This window comes from Mustela nivalis, assembly GCF_964662115.1.
Source record: "Mustela nivalis genome assembly, chromosome: 6".
In the NCBI taxonomy this organism is placed as follows: Eukaryota; Metazoa; Chordata; class Mammalia; order Carnivora; family Mustelidae; genus Mustela; species Mustela nivalis.
The window spans coordinates 151,218,214-151,238,410 of NC_139025.1; the positions used below are offsets into that span (position 1 = coordinate 151,218,214).

The 20,197-nt window shown below is 47.4% G+C and overlaps 1 protein-coding gene across 2 annotated transcripts in view; it reads right to left on the reverse strand.

Annotated features, from left to right (window-relative positions):
* The window catches only part of CRTC3 (CREB regulated transcription coactivator 3), a 96,857-nt gene that overhangs the window by 38,667 nt on the left and 37,993 nt on the right, over nt 1–20,197 (reverse strand). For both annotated transcript variants that reach the window (XM_082736164.1, XM_082736165.1), the window contains exon 3: nt 7–126. In XM_082736164.1, coding sequence (XP_082592290.1) covers nt 7–126 — 120 coding nt within the window. The remainder of the gene's footprint in view (nt 1–6; nt 127–20,197) is intronic.

The following is a 20,197-nucleotide window of genomic DNA, read 5'->3' on the forward strand; positions in this document are numbered from 1 at the left end:
GGATATTTGTCGTCCTGGCTTGTCCCCGGACCTTCGGTGGAGAGGGTGGAAGCGGGTCCTGGCCGGCCTCTCCACCAGCCCGTGGTGGCGGGTCCCACGCACGCTATCAGCCTGGTGAAGGGCGGGCTGCAGAGAGAAGGGACAGGAGTTGGCCTGTGACTGAAATTGCCATTCACCATCAAGAAGAGCAACAGGTAACAACAGCAGACAGAAAGACTGGTTTCAGCTTTCTACAAGTGTTTACAACTAGGCCTCGAGTCAAGGCAAATCAGATCACGTAGCATGTGGGGCTGTTTCCATAAGGTTACAGAGCAATTGAGAACAGTCTTCAGTGTGTTAAGGTGAAAGCTGAAAGAATGGTAATATTAAAATTTTAATATTAATGGTAATATTAAAACCTGAGGCAGGACCATGAGTTCATACATCACACCCCAGACAACTCAGGAGTACCCTTGAAATGCACTCATCTAAGCCGGAGAAAGGCTGGATACGAGAACAAGAATGGGATACCTACAGACCGTGGACTATCTGTCCTGCACAGAGTCTTTTTGAAATTTTGAATCAACAAAGTTTAAAAATTCAGGGTGAGGCTTCCAGTGAAAAACCCGAACCCTTTGCCCACACCAATCCCACAGCCCCATGTAGCAGAAGGGACAGAAATCGAGAGCGGCTGCTCTCTGCAGGTGGGACCCCCATTCTCGTGCTTTTAATGCTTACACCAGACCACTGGGTTGACATACTGTGTCAGACATCTGAGTCTGTAGTCCCTGAGTTAAGCAAAGAGAGAAGAAATACTACCTCAATACAAGTTGAAAATATGCAACTCATTCCCCAACATGGCACAGGTGAAACACAAACAGATTCAGGGTAAATCCATGCTCAATAAATCCAAAGTCCTTAGTTAAGGGAGGCTTGGGATACATTCGTAACATTTTTGAGCCTGGCATCATAAAAGGCAATTTTTTGGTTGTCAAAGACCAAATGCCAAGCGGGCCCATTATATCGCGCATGTGACATGCGTGTAATGTGTACATGCTATTCTGCAAGAGCCAAGTTTGTGAAACAGCTAAAAACAGATTTTCTTTTATGTAAATGGAATTATGTAAATAGTGAGGTTACTCTGAAAGGAATCATACGATAGAATATGGTTTTCTAAGGGAGCTGCTTTTAGCTAAGAATGGGTCATTAATTTTTTTTTGTTGTTAAACATACGGATTTTCTCACGCTGGATTTGGGGATGACTCCTCTCTCTCTTTAGTGGGCTAATAAAATGTCTGGGCTAATGGAATCTAACGGTTCTACTCTATTTTTACAACCCAAATCTGTTAACTCTTAAAGAGATCTAGGTGAGCAACAACTTTTTTTCACAGAGTGAAACAGCCACTGTGATGGGTAAGCAGGGCGTTAGTCTCAGGTGATCTGCACACCCCTCCAGGGACTGACAGGCTGAAATCCCTTTGTTAATCAGGAGGAGACATGCCCACACTTTTTCAGAGCCTGTTTACACAGGAGACATAAGGGACAGATGACTTTGTTCCAGGATGAAAGGAAAGATTCTCCGGAAATGCAGCTGACGTTCACGACGGTGAGGTTACATGTACCTGAAGACACAGCATTTTCACTGAGGGCTCTCAGAGCACAAACGCTACCACACTGGGCTCTCAGAGGCCGGCCTACAGAGGTGGGCTGAGAGTCTCCAGAAGCAGTTCCGAAAAAGCAGAAAGTTCTTAGGACATCTTAGAGACTTCCTACGACACGCATATGTGCTATTTACACTTGTGCCTCTTTTGCATTCGTCCCTATGGGCCCAAATCCTGTAACTGCTACTTGGACTTGGCTGGGGGCTGGGGGGAATGGCCTTGGCTACCATTTTAATTTTCTCCTCTTCCTTACCGTGGCACTACTGCAACTCTCTATCCCTGTGGCAGCTGATCTCCCTCCAAACGATATTGGGCGATTTAGCCTTTTCGGCTCACAGGGACCGGCCTTGTTCATGAAACGAGCTCAAGCTGGTGTTCAGTCACGGAAGCTGGGGACCAAAGTGGACTTGGAGCAAGGACGCCCGTGAAACACTATGGTGTGATGCTTGCTGAGGGCTAAGACTCTGTTATTTAAAAATGTGTTTCTGGGGTGCCTGGGTGGCCCCGGGGGTTAAGCCTTCAACTCTTGGTTGCTGTACTCAGTGGGGAGTCGGCTGGGGACTCTTCTCTCCCCCTCCCCGTGCTCGCGCTCACTTTCTTTCTCTCTCAAATAAGTAAAATCTTTAAAAAATGTATTTCTTAGATCAACTTTAATACAAAAGAGAAACAGAGCCCTGACACACTGAAGGCCAAGTACATCATGCTTTCTGTTCCTTTTCAAGTTTTATTCAGCTTGTACGAGGCTCAGACCCACAGAGCACATCTATTTTTGTGGTCTGTAATCTGTACTCAACAGTATTTTGTAAACAGTTTTCCGTATACTCGGTGACCCTTACAGTTCCTAATTCAGCAGGTGCACAGTGCTCTACTTCCAATGTTCCGGAGGCCCTCCATGTTGCAGTTCAAAGACCATGTGGAGTCAAACCATTCCAGCCCAGAACCTTTCCTTACTGGCAAGTCACTTCACCTTATCTGTAAAGTGGAAATGATGCTGCCGATAACTTCCCACGGGCTTGTGGAGAAAACGAAATTAGATCATGCACTTGAAAGTTGCCTTATCCCAGGGATCCTGGGCGTTGCCAGCTGAAGCGTCCCCTCCCCCGCCCTCATTCACACCCCCCAGTGTGGCTGTCTGTGGACCTAGAACCTTCAGGAAGGTACTGAAGGTGAAATGAGGTAATGAGGCTCTCATCTAACAGCTCTGGGGTCCTTACGAGCAGAGGAAGAGGCAAGGGGAGCGCGTCGCACAGGAAAGGCCGTGTGAGGACAGGAAGAGGGGCCTCACCAGAAACCACCTCTGCTGACGCCTTGATCTTGGACGTCCAGCATCCAGAACGGTGAGAAAATAAATCTCTGTTGTTTAGGCCACCCAGTCTGTGGTACTACTGTCAGGGCAGCCCAAGGCGACTAAGCAGACGACACATGCCTAGGGGGGTGGACACGGAGAAGCATCTTGTCAAAGGTGAGGCCACCCTGAGTCCCTTTCGGGATGGCAAGAGCAGCACCACAGTTAGGGGCTCACCCAGTATTCTGAGCCTCCCCGAGGATCCCCAAGGGACCCAGATCTTCGTTAGGTACCCATGCCGGGTCGCCTCTGAGAGCTGCCACCTGGAGATGAAGAGAATGTCAGCAGGGCCCTGTGATTGGCCTTGGCCAAGGGCTCATGAGGAGATATGATACACACTTGTCCAAACAGAAACTCTCACACTTTTTTCCTCCTGCCGTGAGAATTCCATGACTCGCTCAGCCTCGGCTCTGCAGGGGGAGCAGCAGCATGGAGGAAAGCCACAGCCATCACCAGCAGCAGATAGGAGTTAGGAAAAAAAAAAAAAAGAAAGAAAAAGTTTGCTCAAAGTTCCAGAGTTTCAGGAATGGTTGGTCCACAGCGGCGCCGACTAATACGGCAGTGACAGCGGAGAGAGGCCGTGGTGAGCCGGAGAGTCCTGCTTTTGTTGAAGAGCCCCAAGAGGGGTGCCAAGTCCAAAGGGCCTACAGACTGGCTCCGGCATGTTTTGAGGATGGCCTCAGGCACAAACTCTGCCCGATGCCATCCTGTTTCGGAACACGGGAGCAGACACCAAATGAAGAAGAGAAGGCTTCCGTGCCTCCATCTACAGAAGTTCCTCTCCCTTGAGTCGGGGCGCCACGGCTGGACCGCACGCGGGGAGACCACGTGCTTAGGGCAGCAGTAGGGCAAGGGCGACACAGAGGAGGCAGGACCGATTTGAGAGGACGCCCCATGGCGCTCCAAGTGGCACTGTGGGAAAAATCAGTATTGAGCTGGATTTCCTTTCCTTTCTGTTTGTCCTGGGATGGGGCACTGGTTTTTACTCTGAAATACAGGCGCAGACGGGAGGTCCAGCAATCTCTGCGGGGCCCGGGCGAGCACGAGTATTCACACACGCCCCGGGCGCAAGGAGCAGATGGGAACGGCGCACCGCGGAGGGGCCCGTGTCAGCAGCCTGACGATGGGGCGTGACACTGGGACGCTCACCCGGGACCCTCACCGGCGAAGGGGCGAGCTGCCAAACTCAGCTTCACATTGTGATCTAAGTGCCAGGGGCTGAGTGTGGGAAGAAAGGACAGCGTGGTCACCCGAGGCAGGGGAAAGTGCCCAACTCTGAGAGAAGGCCGACGGAGGATGGCGCGCAGCCCACAGACCTCAACAGTGAGGGGCAATGAGCGGGGCTCAGGTGGGGGGCAGGGGTCAGAGTGACTCCTGAGTTGGCAAGTAGACGGCCACAGCCAGTTCTTAACTAGTTTCTGTGGGTGGCTTTGTGGGGAAGGAGGCAGGTCTCGAACGGTTCAAGGTGCTGCTGAGAACTGGCTGTCCAAGTGCACACGGCCCTGCTCTCGGGTTCCCCAACTGTTTCTCTGAAGGTGTCTCTGCGTGAATGGGAACTGGTTCAGGTTGTGCAGGGATCAGGATGGCTGCTGGGGGAGGCGGAGGCATTAAGGGGCCAGGACTGATGGAGAATGCTTTCTGAGATGAAACAGGACGTAGGAACCTTCCAGATGAGCAGAGTTGTGCATTTCCGGGGAAAAGTCGAGAGCCAATGGCAGAGAGGACCGAGTGCTCCAAGCAGCCCCCCAGGGGACCCAGATCTCATTTAAGCATCTTCGCGTGTGTGGGCACCGTCTGCTGCCCTCCTCACACCCCCACAGAGAGCAGCGGCCCAGCACGAATGTTTGAAAAGCTGCGCGGACTTTCCTTACCTTTCCTAGAGGGAAAAGTACCTCCTCAGATTAGCACTGCTGTATTGGAGTTAACGTTCAGCAGATGTATCACATTGTTGGCGTATCAGGTTGTGGTTTATTAGAAACCCCAGATCCTTCCATGTGACTACTAAGCCCTTGTTACGAAATGAGCTCAAGTTTGAGAGTGGGAGAGCTGTTTATTGTCACCTCCAGGGGAAGATCATTATTAAAAGTATCCTACAGTATATTCTACATATGCATGTCCTGTTTATGCTATAGCATTTTTTTTTTTTTTCAAAGATTTTATTTACTTGAGAGGCGCTTGGGTGGCTCAGTGGGTTACGGCTTTGCCTTCAGCTCAGGTCATGATCTCAGGGTCCTGGGATCAAGTCCTGCATCAGGCTCTCTGCTCAGCAGGGAGCCTGCTTCCCTCTCTCTCTGCCTGCCTCTCTGCTTACTTGTGATCTCTGTCAAATAAATAAAACCTTTTAAAAAAAATAAAGATTTTATTTACTTGAGAGAGACCATGAGTGGGATAAGGGGCAGAGGGAGAAGCAGACTCCCTGCTCAGCAGGGAGCCCAGTGTGGGCCTTGATCCCAGGACTCAGGGATCAAGACCTGAGCTGAAGGTAGACCGTTAAATGACTAAGCTGCCCAGGTGCCTGGCTATAATATATTCTTTACCCGTGAAGGACCAAGTAGCACTTTTTTCTTGCCACAAAGATCAATTCTAGCTTATGATGGCATTTCTATACAATGTTATTAAAAGAAAGAGAACTGGGCTACCTGGGTGGCTCAGTCGCCTTTGGCTCAGGTCATGGCCCCGGAGTCTTGGTATTAAGCCCAGCATTGGGCTCCCTGGTCAGTGGGGAGTCTGCTTCTTCCTCTTCCTGCTGCTCCCCCCTGCTGTGTGCTCTCTCTCTCTCTCTCTCAAATATACAGAATCTTGTTTTTAAAAAGGGGGGGAAAGTCCCCCAATGGGAGCACTCAGAAGGGAGCCCCTCAGGTCCCCATCACATCTTACCTGAACCTAATAAATAGCCCCCCTGAGCCACGGGATGAGCAAGAGGAGGGAACGGGGCTGCTGGACCATTAGGGTGAGCTTCACAAGTGACAACAAAGGGACTACTGCCCACTGCCCACACCGGCCCCCCAAGCTCCATGCTTTCCTCTAGATGAGACACTGGGATCCAGAATGGAGAGGGACTTTTCTCAGGATGACACAGCCGGTAGCAACAGGAAACTTGAACCGTGGACCCTGGGCCTCATGCAGTGTTGGCCTCACCTTGCCGTTTTGCCTCCTTATCTAAGGAGCCTACATAAAATCAGATACTTTTGAGATTGTGAGTGATTTTTGCTGGCACCCCACAGACAAAAAGTAAAAGTGAGAAATTTTCCCGAAGAAATTACGTTCTAGTAAATCTACTAGAGAGCTCAGGTTTGAGGGAAGGACACCAGCCCTGCTGGGATCTCAGACTGTCCTGCGGCATAAACGGCACACCTACCCCTTGCTGGTGGACCCCAGGGCCATCTGCGGCAGGTGTCGAACCTCGTATTTTATTAAAGGTGAGCTGACAAGTCCGAAGGCCATTTACTGTCTACCCCAGGCTTCCTCCCAGGGAATTAAGATGCTTCCTCAATCATTCTAAATTGCTCTGTGTGCTGGAGCTCGCATCTGTGTCCCCCCTCCCCAGCATGGTGGGTTGGGACAGCTGATGAGCTGAAGTTTAAGGTGGAGAGGGCAAGCTCACACGCGGCCTCGAGGCCACACTTACACTCTTGCGCTCCGCAGGACCTCCGGCCTGCCCGTGATGGCATTCTGCTTTAGTTCCCTGCTTCAGCTCTTGGGAGGTTATAAAAGACCGGCCACAGGGACTGAATGGACTGCTTGCGGGGAAGAGTGTGGGAAGTAAGGCAGGTTCCTTGAGCTTTAACGCAGACTCTAGTTAATGGAAGCTGCTACCGGCCCGCTCTTTGTCAAAGGGCAAGTCTAACAAAGGGACAACTGTGCCCCTCTTGGGAACCCAGCCAGGGATCATTCCGGCCACAGCCTGTATCTCCTTTGGTTCTCATGATGCAGAGAGGGAGTCATGAGGACCTGCCCACAACAGAAAAGAGCTATTAACTCACTGCCTTGGGGTTACACAGGCTATTTTATTTCTACCTTATAAACTGTGCAGAAGAAAAAGGATTTCATAGCTGGATTAGAGACTCTGTTATACCACCATCAAAAGAAAAAGATTAAAAAAAAAAAAAAACAAAAACCTAACTCCTTTACAACTCTCCAGGGCCAGACCAGCCTTTGGCCTACTCCTCCTCCCTCCCTGCGGGCCGCAGGCTCTTCCTTTGCCATCTGTGGGTCAGGACGGGCCGGGGCTGGCGCTCACACACCTGCCGCAGGGCAAGGTCTTGGCTCTGCCAGACTGTAAAGCTCCTAACTCCTGGGAACCAGGGGAGGCTTCTCTCTCAGCTGCGCGCCAGTGGGCACTGTCTGTGGGCCAGGCTTACTCCAGCCTGGCAGGGGAATTTGGCCCTCAAAGCCCCTGGATCACCACAGGGACGTTCTGGGTTTTGTTTGTGGATTTTTTAACCTGGAGACTCTGCCTTTTTGACCAAATGAATTTGGGATGCGATCTCCAAAGGACCAAATGAGCCCTACCATGAAGGTGCAAAGAAGTTACATAGAACAGAGCAGGCCGGGGGCATGGGGGCGAGGGAAGGGGTGGCTGGTACCCCACTTTCCGCTGGAGACCTGTCCTGTTACCACATCTGGGGCCCTTATGTTCCCCCTTCCTCCTCCTTATTGTAAACGAAAACTAAAAGGGAAGTAAAGTTAATGAGATAAACTAAGATAAAAGATTACTCTAAAAAATGAAAGACATAAAAATTTGTTTTTTATGGCAGCAAAAGTCCAAACACACACATACACACAAAGAAAGCAATCAAAATGACCTCAGAGGGCCAGGAGAAATAATCTGTCAAAACAAGAAATAACAGCAAAGTGGGGAGCCTGGGTGGTTCAGTCAGTGAAGCCTCTGCCTTCGGCTCAGGTCATGATCTCAGGGTCCTGGGATCGAGCCCCACATCGGGCTCCCTGCTCAGCAGGAAGCCTGCTTCTCTGTCTCCCTCTGCCTGCCTCTCTCCCTGCTCCTGTTCACACTCTCTATCAAATAAATAAACAAGATCTTAAAGAGAGAGAGAGAGAGAGGAAGAAAGAACCAACGAACAGCAAAGCATAAAACACACCCAGAGTGCAGGGCCCAGGGTTCACACTGGGGGCTCCAGTTCAGGGAGAGGCAGGTGGGTCAGCATCTTGGGCCGGGCTGCACCATTTCTTACCTGGAGAGGTGGGGATGGCACCCACGGGTGCAGTGGGCTAGAAGCCGTGAGACCCGTCGTCCTGCGCCCAGCACCTTCCCTCTCAGCACAGCACGTTCTCATACATGTTTGCCCTATTATTACGTTTCCAAATAACCAGGCTCCAAAGCAGAGTGTGTGCCTCTCAGAGGGGCGTACAAGAGGGTATGGGGTGTAGAGAAGACACAAGAAGCTCTGTTTCCGCTCAGTTTTTTCTCTTCTTTTTCTAAGATTCTATTTATTTATCTGACAGAGAACGCGAGAGCACAAGCAGGGGGAGGGGCACAGGCAGAGGCAGAAGCAGAGCCCCCACTGAGCAGGGAGCCAGACACAGGGTTCGACCCTGGGGACACAGGGTTCAAATCCCAGGACCCCAGGATCGTGACCTGAGCCAAAGGCAGCTGCTTAACAGGCTGAGCCACCCACAGGCGCCCCTCCACTCCGCTTTCTACTTCTTGTGCACACGATGTAACAGCAGAGTGTAAATGTATGTAATTTATAAACAGAGATATGCTGAGTGGGGATACAAAACTCTATTTTCCTGCTAGGGTGCATTATCAGAAAGTTTAAGTGACCAAATGTTGGTAATTATTGAAACTGGTGACAGCCATATGCGAGTTTGTTATTCTCTTCCTTCTTCTTTTGTGGCTGGCTAAAATTTTCCATAATAAAATGATGACTTTCCCTTCCAGCCCCTCCGGGATAAGCGTGGGCATGGCAAGGCTAGTGCAGACCCCCAGCCTCTACGGGCCTCGTACTATCTTTCCAGGAAATGCCCCACGAAGGGAGAAGTCTGAGGCTGCCCATTCCCACCCCGTCCTCCTGCCTGGTGTGGTGTGTTTGGCGGAGAGGGAGGCCTTCTGCTGAACGCAGTCTGACCTTGAACTCTGATGCTGTGATCATGACCCGAGAGATTAGTTCTGGGTAAACTGGGTCTGCCCAGTTATTTCCCCAGGAGAAGCTGATTTGCCTCTTAGAATGATGACAGTGATATGAGGGACTGTGGAAGCCAAGGATTGTTTTTTTGCGAGCTACAGCCGGAGCAGTAAGAGGGCGAAGGAGCCGGCCCGGAGGCAGGCTATACGGGACAGCAGCTGGCTGGTAGACTGAGGCCACAGGTGTCCTCAGACGCCAGAAGGGTCAGGTGGGTTGTTCAGATCAGGCAGGAAAGGGGCTCAGCGCCTGAGCCCAGCTGCATCCTGGCACGGGCTTCTTCCTGCAGAGCTACTGGAGGTAAGAAACACCCCCCACTGCTGCCGACCACCCTTCTCCTTCTCCCTCTGGCTGCACTCCCCATCACGCTTCCTACACCACTGTGATGGGACTTGGTAAGACAAGTCACTGAGTCCAGAAGAAATCTGTAATTTGGAATTAAAAAAAAAAAACAAAACCAAGGGGGGATAAAGAAAACAAAACTGACAAAATGTTGAAAATTACTGGGGGACGGCGGGTGGGGCAGGGAGTGGGTGAAGGTGGTCCAAAGGTACAAACTTCCAGGTTAAGGTAAATAAACTCTGGGAAGGTCATGGACACCATACCATGGTGGCAGTAGTTAACTCTACTGTACATCGGAAAGTTGCTGAAGAGTAGATATAAAAGTTCTCATCACACACAAAAAAATAGAGCTTTGAAGTGACAGATGTTAACTAAACTTACTGTGATGACCATTTCACAACATAAACATACAGCAAATCATTATGCTGTACACCTTGAACTAAAGTAATTTATATGTCAACTGTATCTCAACAAAACTGGAAAAAATATTGAAACTGGTGATGAGTATGGGGGGGGCGTTCATTATTCTATTCCTTACTTTTGGGTACATTTTACATTTCCAAATGTAAAGTTTAATTTTTTAAAAAGATTTATTTATTGGGGACGCCTGGGTGGCTCAGTTGGTTAAGCAGCTGCCTTCGGCTCAGGTCATGATCCCAGCGTCCTGGGATCGAGTCCCACATCAGGCTCCTTGCTCGGCAGGGAGCCTGCTTCTCCCTCTGCCTCTGCCTGCCATTCTGTCTGCCTGTGCTCGGTCTCTCTCCCTCTCTCTCTCTGATAAATAAATAAAATCTTAAAAAAAAAAAGATTTATTTATTTATGTGTGTGAGAGAGAGAGTGGGTGCAAGCATAGCAGCATGTGGGGAGGTGGCCAAAGGGAGACGGAGAATCTCCAGCAGACCCCCACTGAGCACAGAGCGAGGGGCGGGGAACTTGATGTCACAAATCCCGAGATCATGACGTGAGCCGAAATCATGAGTTGGACATTTAGGACACCTGGGTGGCCCAGTTGGTTAAGGTCGGGCTCAGGTCTGGCTTAGGTCATGATCCCAGAGTCCCAGGACTGGGTCCTGCATTGGGCTCCCAGCTCTGCGGGGAGTCTGCTTCTCCCTCTGACCTTCTCCTCTCTCCCTCTCAAATAAATAAAATTAAAAAAAAAAAAAAAAAAAAGAGTTGGACATTTAACCGACTGAGCCACCCAGGTGCCCCCAAATGTTAACTTTTTAAAAATTAAAATTGTGGCACTGTAATAAATGAAGGGTGCCCTTTTAAGCTTTACCCCCAATAACTTCCAAAGACACATGAAAGGGGAGGTTTTCTACCACAGAGCCAGCAGAAATTATGACTAAAATACTTTTTTTTTTTACATGACTTTAAAAGACAAAATCAGGGGCGCCTGGGTGGCTCAGTGGGTTAAAGCCTGTGCCTTCAGCTCAGGTCATGATCCCAGGGTCCTGGGATGGAGCCCCGAATCGGGCTCTCTGCTCAGCGGGGAGCCTGCTTCCTCTTCTCTCTGCCTGCTTCTCTACCTACTTGTGATCTGTCAAATAAATAAATAAATAAAATCTTTAAAAAGACAAAATCAGTGTATAATTTCTCAAAGGAGCTAGAAAAGTATCATGAGAAAATGTTTTTGGGGGGAATTAAATAATCTGGTCTATTTAGTTAGCTACAACAGCACATGGCAATTCTAAATAAAGCACGCCGAGTTTAAAAAAAAAAATACATCCTGTTTTCGTTTTCAAAGAGCCTAGGGTACTTTTCCTCATGTGGGTACCTGCTCAGGGAGGCACTCGCAGTCACGCGAGTGAGGAAGGCCCATGCAGGTCGGCCGTGGCCGCCACACCATCCGCAACCGGGGCCCTGCAGCCCCCCCAGCAGCCGCAGGAGCCAGACCACCACTTTCCCAGGCTGGCCGCTCCTCCCTCGTCCAGCCGTGCTTCTGGCATGTTCTCCCTCACATGGGGCTGGGACATGTCCCTGGGGGAATCTCTTGAGGGACTGTGCCCGGATGAGAAGTTTCTAAAAATTCATCCTCTTCTCCAGAAGGACGCAAGCTGCCTCGGTGGAAGGCTGTGCTGGTGGGACCAAGTTCTTCACTGAATTTGAGTTAAAACTGCGAGTCTGGGCATTAGCTGGGCCTTCCTCTTCTCAACCAAATAAAAAAAATGGGCAGAACTCACAAAAGGAAGCCCTTTTTTTTTCTTATCCGCAAGAACCCACCTCTGCCTACAGACGGGGAGGGGAAAACGGACAGGAGCGGCTTGCCCTGCGTCGGATGGGCTACTGAGCTCACGCCTGGGGCAGCACCTGACAAGTGTCAGTTCTCAGCAGTCGGCCTGGTCTGTCCCTTACAAGGGCGGGGGGCCTTTCTCCAGCTCTGGCCTGCGGCCGGAGGGATGAGCCAGGCTGACCCTGCCTAGGGAGGCTCAGGTAGCCTCACTTCTGGGAAGGGGGGAGGAGGCGGGGGCCAGGCGGATGTCCTATTCTGAGCCCAGGGCCCAGCTCCATGGAGCCTGGGGAGCTACTGAGTGGCCAGGAATGAAGGTCATAAAGCTAATGATTTGGTCCTGTGTTGTCCCCACCAGTGTAACCCAGAGAAGAAAACAGTCACAACCAGCTTCCTCAGCTGTCGGAAGAGTGAGAGTGCAGCTGGCTCCCATTAGGCACTAACACAGCCCTAACATCAACTACTCCTCAGTACCTGGTACCCTAAGAAGTGGAAAACTAGCACTAGTGAACTTGGTTAAGTCTGTGGGATTTCAATACTTTGCAGTGATGTCCCACGGTGGGGTAGTGATCGTGTGGACTATAAAACTAGAGATTAAAATATGTTTAACCTGTGCAAGAATTCAGATATTTGCTCTGAAACCACAATGAAACACTCCTGAGTAATGCTAAAGGGTTTTTCTTTCATTTTCAGTGTATTTTACTTGTTTGTTCTTTGGAAGGTTTTTGAGATCTTTTGAAAACTTTTGGAGTTCCAGGCAATAATTTTTTTCCATTTCTACACTTACCTTTTTATTGAATAAATTTGATACCTAACACTGTGTAAATTTAAATTATATAGCATGTTACTTTAATACATTTTATATATTGTAGTATGATTGCTGGTATAGCGCTACTTGTCACATTAATAAAATCACAATATATTCACCATGCTGCCCCTTACATCTCTACAGCTCATTTACTACTTGTGACAAGCTTGTATCCCTAAACACCATCACTCCTCTCCCCTCACCCCCATCCCCTGGTCACCGCTATTTTACTCTTTTACAAGGTTAATCTTTTTCGATTCCACATGTAAGTGATAATGGTACAGTACTTGTCTTTCTCTGACTTATCTCGCTTCCCATTAATGAGCTCAAGGTCCATCTGTGGTGTCGCAAATGGCAGGATATCCTCCTTTCTCGGGCCTGCATAATATTCCATTGTGCATAGGGACCACATCGTTTTTATCTACCCACCTGTTCACGGGCATTTGGGTTGTTTTCATATCTTGGTTATTGTGATTAGTGCAGATATCTTGTTAAAATCTTGTTTAAAAAAAGATCTATTGTAAAAACTCCCTGGGAATAATTTATAACCATCACGGAGAGACAGAAAGTCACAGGACTGTCACTGGGATGTGCCACAGCGGGAAGGGGAGAGCCCGTGTGAAGCTTCTGCCGGTGTCAGGGTCAAGACAGATCCCCTTTCTCCTTTCCTTTCCCCATAAACCAGCTTTGTAACTGATACTGTAATTTATAACAAATACTTTGGTTTTCATCCCTGTTTCTGGCACAGAGCTCCTAAGAGCCTCCTAATTTCCTAAGTGATGAAAGCAACAAAGATGTCTTCTATTATATTAATTAGGTGACTTCTGGAACACACCTAAGGGTGAGGGCTGGTTGTCAGAAGAATCAACCCCACGGTTAGGGGACTGGAACTTTCAGTGCCCCCCACGTCTCCCTGGACGGGGGAGGGACTGGAGGTTGACTCAGTCACCAATGGCCAATGATTTAATCACTCATACCTAGTAATGCAGCCTTGGTACAAACCCAAAAAGATGGGGTTCAACACACAGAGATTTGGGGAGAGTAGAGAATGCATAAGCTCGGTGCCCCTTCCCGTATACCTTGCCCTGTGCCTCTCTTCCATCGGGATGTTTATCTGCAACTTTCATTATATCCTTTTATAACAAACAGGTCAACGTAAGTACTGTTTCCCTGAGTTCTGTGAGCCGCTCTAGCACATTAACTGAATCCGAAGAGGGAGAGGTCGTAAGAACCTCTGACCTGAAGTTGGGCAGAAGTTGTAGGTAAGCTGGGGACGTAAAGCGTGTGCATTTGAGGGGGAGGGGGACAGGCAGGTGGGAAGTCAAGGGCCCCTGCTCTGTCGGATGGGATCCTGTCTCCAGGCAGACAGTGTCAGAACTGACGGTAGGAGAACCGCTCCCTGGTGCCCATGGTGGGATGGGGTGCGCCACGGTCCTCTTCCCTGACCCCAGATCTGGGACTATCCACTTCCCCAAGGTTTCTGGTCTCCCGTCGGGAAGAGGAGAGAAAAAGCAAAGATCCACACCTCACAGCATAAACCACGCCTTTGCTTCTTAGTGGTCCGTCTTAGTGGTCCGTGGATGCAGAGGAACTGAGAAATCACAGACAATTACAGCTATCACTAACTAAAACTTCTGGCTCTGCCAGCCAGAACCATGGCTTTTAGAGATAACCTAGCTTAGACCAAATGATTTGAATAAGTAATATGTTTACAGTCTTAAATAAAAAGATACGCAGCTGACAGTGGAGAGGCGGCCTCCCACGGTTGTTTTCCTTCTATCCGGTTCCCACTGCCCAAAGGGTAACTTGATTACCAGTCTCTCGGGAGCCCTCCCAAACATGGATTATGCATGCACAAAAAATAAGAATATACATTACTTCTGCTCCTCCTCTGTTTACACAAATGGTGGCAGATGAGTACACTTCTCTGTCCTCTGCTTTTAAACTTAATCACCAACTAAGCTTCTAAATTCTTAGTTCTTTGGATTCGAAAAATATAAGAAGAGCCAAACAAAAATATTAGAAAACTCCACAAAGTTAAGAGTCAAAACTGTCCGAGAACATACGCCAACGTCCTAATGGGATCACTCTTTTCTGGACAGTTCTCACCGGCCAGCTTTGCTAAGTCCCTACAGCCATCTCAGTGTTGCCTCCGCCTCAAAGTGGATCCGAGCCCTCCGGCCCTCCATAGGCTCATCCATCCACGTCACTCTCTCGTCTCTGCAGCCAAGCTTCAAGATGAAGGGGTTCCGGCCAGGACTGCCTTAACTCCCACTCACCACGCAGCCCCCTACACTTCTACTCTGCTGAAAAGGTGCTTCCCAAGATAACTATGGACCTTCCTTGTTACTAAAGCCAACGGTACTTCTCAGCGCTGGTTATTTGACCTCTTAGCAGCGTCTGAAATTAGTGACAATTCACTCTTTTTTTTTTTAGATTTATTTATTTATTTATTTGACAGAGAGAGAGAGAGAGATCACAGTAGGAGAGAGGAAGGGAAGAGATCACAGAGAGAGGAAGGGAAGCAGGCCCCCTGCTGAGCAGAGAGCCCGATGTGGGACTTGATCCCAGGACCCTGAGATCATGACCTGAGCCGAAGGCAGCAGCCCAACCACCTGAGCCACCCAGGCGACAATTCACTCTTTTAACTACGTTCTTCAGGTTTCCAGACTCTTCCCGCATCTCTGGGTATTTCTTCCCAGTCTTCTCTGCAGACTCCAGAACTTCCTGCTCATCCACCTCACAGCTGTCCTACAACTCTCCCTCCCCAGCCCAGAGCCCTCCCTAAGGCTTCAGAACTGGGTATTCCACAGTCCAGTGGGCGACTCTTCTAGGAGAGCCCGCAGGCATTTCAAACTCAACATGTTTGGAAGTGAATTTGCCACCTTCCTCCAAAACCAGCCCAATTTCATCTGTTTTGAATCTCTGAGAATGGCACCACCCAGCTGCCTAACCCAGGATGCTTGGGGTCATCCTTGAGCACTGCCTCCCCCAAACCTCCCCATCCCAGGCATCTCTGGGTCTGGCTACTCTGACCTTCTAAGCACCTCTCAAACCCACTACTGTCCTCCATTCCCTGTCTATCCACTCTCTCCGGGATTACTGTAACAACCTTGTAATTGGTCTTTTTTTGTCTCTAATCTTGTTTCCTCCAACCCGGTTTCCACACAGCAGTCAGAGTAATCTTCCTAAAATACCAATCTGATCACATTATTCAGCTGCATAAAACCCATTAATGACAGGATTTTTAAAAAAAGATCCGAGCAAGCCGATTTTAAAGTTCACCCGGAAAAATAAACAGGCAAGAATAGCCTGGAAAAATCATTGAAAAAAAGCCTGAGAGTGAATTAACCCTACCAGAACTTTAAGACATAACATAAAGCTACAAAAATCAGTTAAAACTGTGAGATTCTGGTGTATGAATAGACACATAAATCAATAAAGGGAACAGGAAGTCTCAAAATATAATCAAAACACATGGGAATTAGTATATGATAAGAGGGGCATTTTACATTAGTGGCAAAAAGATGATTACTCATAAATAGTGTTGGGCCAACTGGCAAGTGAACTGAAAAAAAAAAAATTAAGTCAGATCCACACCACATGCCTTACATTAGCATAAGCTCCTGATAGATCAAAGAGTTTAAATCCAAAAATGAAGCCATAAAGTATTACAAGAAACAAAGAGAATACAGCATGACAAAAAACCTAGAATCCACTTAAAAACATTAAATTTTGCTGCAGAGAAAAAGTAGATGTCTGCATGAAAAAAAGAATCCACCTTAAGAAAGCCAAAAGACACATATCATAGATAAATGTCTACTTTTACTAATACATAGAAAGCTCCTAAAAACACCAAGAGGAAAATGATTAACCACCCAAAAAAAATTAAGGTCAAAAGATACAGATTGCTCACAGGAGAGATAATACACATGATTCACAAACATGGAGAAAACTTAGCTCACTCATCATAAGAGAAATGCAATTTAAAAGTACACAGAAGCATGAGTTTTCATCTACAAGCCTGACAAAGATTCAACAGTTCGATAAAACACTGAGCCGGGGAGGATGTGGGCAAACAGCGCTCTCATACGTGGCAGACACGGATGTAAATTGGTATAACTTCTGGAGGGACAGTGACACTATCTACCAAATCTTAAAATGCCCCAGAGAGTCCACTTCTAAAAATTCTTCTTGCAGATGTATCTGCATGTGTATAAAATTATATGTCTATAAGGTTGTTCATTGCAACACAACACAGTGTGTGCATTTTTTGAAAGTATGTTAAATAACTTAAATGTTCATAATTAGGGAACCAGTTGAATAAATTATGGTAGAACCATAAACAGAATACTACTGAGTATTCAGGAAAAAACACCACAAGAATAAGGATGTCGGGGCGCCTGGGTGGCTCAGTGGGTTAAGCCTCTGCCTTCGGCCCAGGTCATGATCCCAGGGTCCTGGGATCGAGCCCCGCGTCGGGCTCTCTGCTCCTCGGGGAGCCTGCTTCCCTTCCTCTCTCTCTGCCTGTCTCTCTGCCTACTTGTGATTTCTGTATGTCAAATAAATAAATAAAATCTTAAAAAAAAAAAAAAAAAAAAAAAAAGAATAAGGATGTTATTTGTGAGCTAATATGGAAAGATCTCTAAGATCTATTAAGTGAAAAAAAAAAAAAGAAAGGCACAGAAATCTGTATGGTTAGCTACCTTCGGGGAAATGGGTAGGATAAAGTAGATTACACGTTTCTATCTGCCAATATCTACATAAAATATCCCTGAGAGAATAAAGAGACAGACAATACTCATAGCCTTTGGGGAATATATTAACTATCTAGACTAGAGAGGGAAGGAATATTTATCACCGTGTAATCTTTCATCTTGAATCCTGAGCTGTGCAAACATATATATATGGAAAAAGAATCCATCCTAAAAAAAGGCAAAAAAAAAATACCACAGATAAATGTATACATATATATGTAATACATACATATTTTTTATACTATTTGTTTTTTGAGTGTATACGTTCATATTAAAATCAAAACCTATCACAAAGCCACAGCAGAAAGCCACATGCAGAATGCGGAGAAGAACAGGTAGTCATATCAATGAAGCCAAAGCAAGAAACCAGGAAGAACCATCTCTGTCTCTAATCTCACATCAAAATAAATTCCAAAGTGGGGCCCTGGCTGGCTTGGTCAGTAGAGCGTGCGGCTCTTGGTCACAGGATTGTGAGTCTGAGCCCCATGTTGGTGGTAGAGATGATATAAGAATAAAATCTTTTAAAAAACCACAAATTCTAAAGTAATAATAGTATCAAAACAAAATATGAGTTAAAAAAAAAAAAAAGGATGAATGTTTAAGCAATCTTACTGTGATGAAGGCCCTTCTAAAACATACTACAACTTGTAACACAGAAGCCACAAAAAAGGCCAATACATTTGTCTCATTAAAATTAGCGCAGAAAACTCCCAAAGTGACTAAATGGAGACAATGTGTGGAACACACACGGCAGACTGTGGTGCACAGACTCTAAGGTTGTCACCCGAAGGGTCCCACCTCCTGGAGTTCACATTCTGCTGAAATTCTCTGCCCGTGAGTGAGGGCGGACCTGTCACCTGCTTCTCGTCAACAGGATGTCATGACAGACTATTGCTCCTGTGATTATGTTATGTATTTATTTGTAAGACCGTCTTGTTAGCAGTGCTGCTAGAGACTCTTCATCCGGAAGAAATCAGCTGCCATGAAGTCAGAGGCTATGCTGGAGAAGCCCACAGGGTAACAAAGTTGGGGGGGGCTCATAGGAGTTGGGGAACAGGGGGCGTCTCTGGCAAGAAGGTGATGCTTTTGTCCTGCAAGCACAGCGACAGCAATTCTGCCAACTACCTGGAGGAGCTCAGAAGCATATTCCCAGCTCGGCCTCCGAGGAGACCACCGCCCCGGTCAGTATGTGGACTGCAGCTGGGGAGACCCTCACTAGACAGTCCAAACAAGCTGTAGCCAGACTCGGGACCTGCAGAAACGGTCAGATAATAAAAGGTAATTTTTATTTTATTTGTGGTCATTTGTTATACAGCAATGGAAAACCAATACACAAAGAGACAATTTCCCTCATGCACAATAAACACTTCATGTAGGCCGATAAAAAGATAAAATAGTAGAAAAAGAGGCAAAAAGGGGCGTCTGGGTGGCTCAGTCAGTTAAGTGTCTGCCATTGGGCTCAGGTCAGGATCCCAGCGTCCTGGGATCAAGTCCCGGGTAAGGCTCCCCCTTCAGTGGGGAGTCTGCTTCTCCCTTTCCCTCTGTGTGCAGGCGCTCTCTCTCCCTCTCCTTCTCTCACAAATAAGTAAAAATCTTTTTTTTTTAAATAAATAAAAATCTTAAAAAAATTAAAAGCACTATGATTAAAAAAAAAATAGGCAACAGGCTTAAGAACATAGTCTACAGAATAGGAAGTACACATGTCTGGAGAAGCATAAAGAGAGGCTCCCTCTGGGTTTTGTGTTGCGTCCTTAGAGCACTACCCCACATATAGGGGCCACTCAATGTTTTCTGCCAAATAAATTAACACGTTTCACTTTAAATGCCAAATAAATTAAATTAATTAATTAAATGCCAAATAAAATGAGATACCAGTTTTTTTACCCATCAGGCTGGCAAAGACAGAAAAGATGGGTGCAACTTGAACAGACAACAGACATTTCCCTAAAGATGATGCAGAAACGGCCAGCGAGCATCACTGCGCATTATGGAATTGCCAATCGACCACAGCGAGGTACCTCCCTGCACACACACTGGGATGGCCACTACCCCCCTAGTAACGGCATTGGTGAGGATGTGGAGAAATTAACCCCCGTCTGCACTGCTGGTAGGAACATGAAGTGGGGTGCTACTATGGAAAACAGCACGGTCCCTCCTCAAAAACAAAACAAAAACGGGATTCTCACATGATCCAGCAATCCTGCTTCCGGGTATACACCCAAAAGAACTGGCAGCAGGATTTCAAAGAAATATCTGCATCCCATGTTGACAGGAGCATTATTCGTAATAACCAAGACACGAAAGCAACTCAAACGTTCACTCATGGAAGAAGAAATAAACAAAATGTGGCAGATACGTATAACGGAACACTATTCAGCTTTAAAAAGGACAGACATCCTGCCGCCTGCTTTAACAGGGATGAGCCTTGAGGATACCCTGCCCGGTGAAATGAGGCAGCCACAAGACGACGAGTGCTGCACAGTCCACCTACATGACTTACACAGAGGAGTCAAATTCAAAGACAAAAAATAGACGGATGGTTGCGGGGGTGCGGGGCCAACGGGGAGCTGTAGTTTGATGGGTATGGAGTGTCTGTTTCGTAACACGAAACTGTCTAGAGATTGGCTGCACAATACTGAGAATATACGTAACATTCCTGATTAGTACGTTGAAAAATGGTAAAGAAGGTAAATTTTTATGTTTCTTACAAGGGTGACAATGGGCATAAGTCTGGGGTAGAGAACAGGCACTCTGACGATACTGATGGGAGCCAAAAATGTTATCTCTTTAGTGAGTAACTTTACAATATCTACCTTAATTTTATTTTATTTTATAAAAGATTTTATTTATTTATTTGACAGACAGAGATCACAAGTAGGCAGAGAGGCAGGCAGAGAGAGAGAGGAGGAAGCAGGCTCCCTGCCGAGCAAGG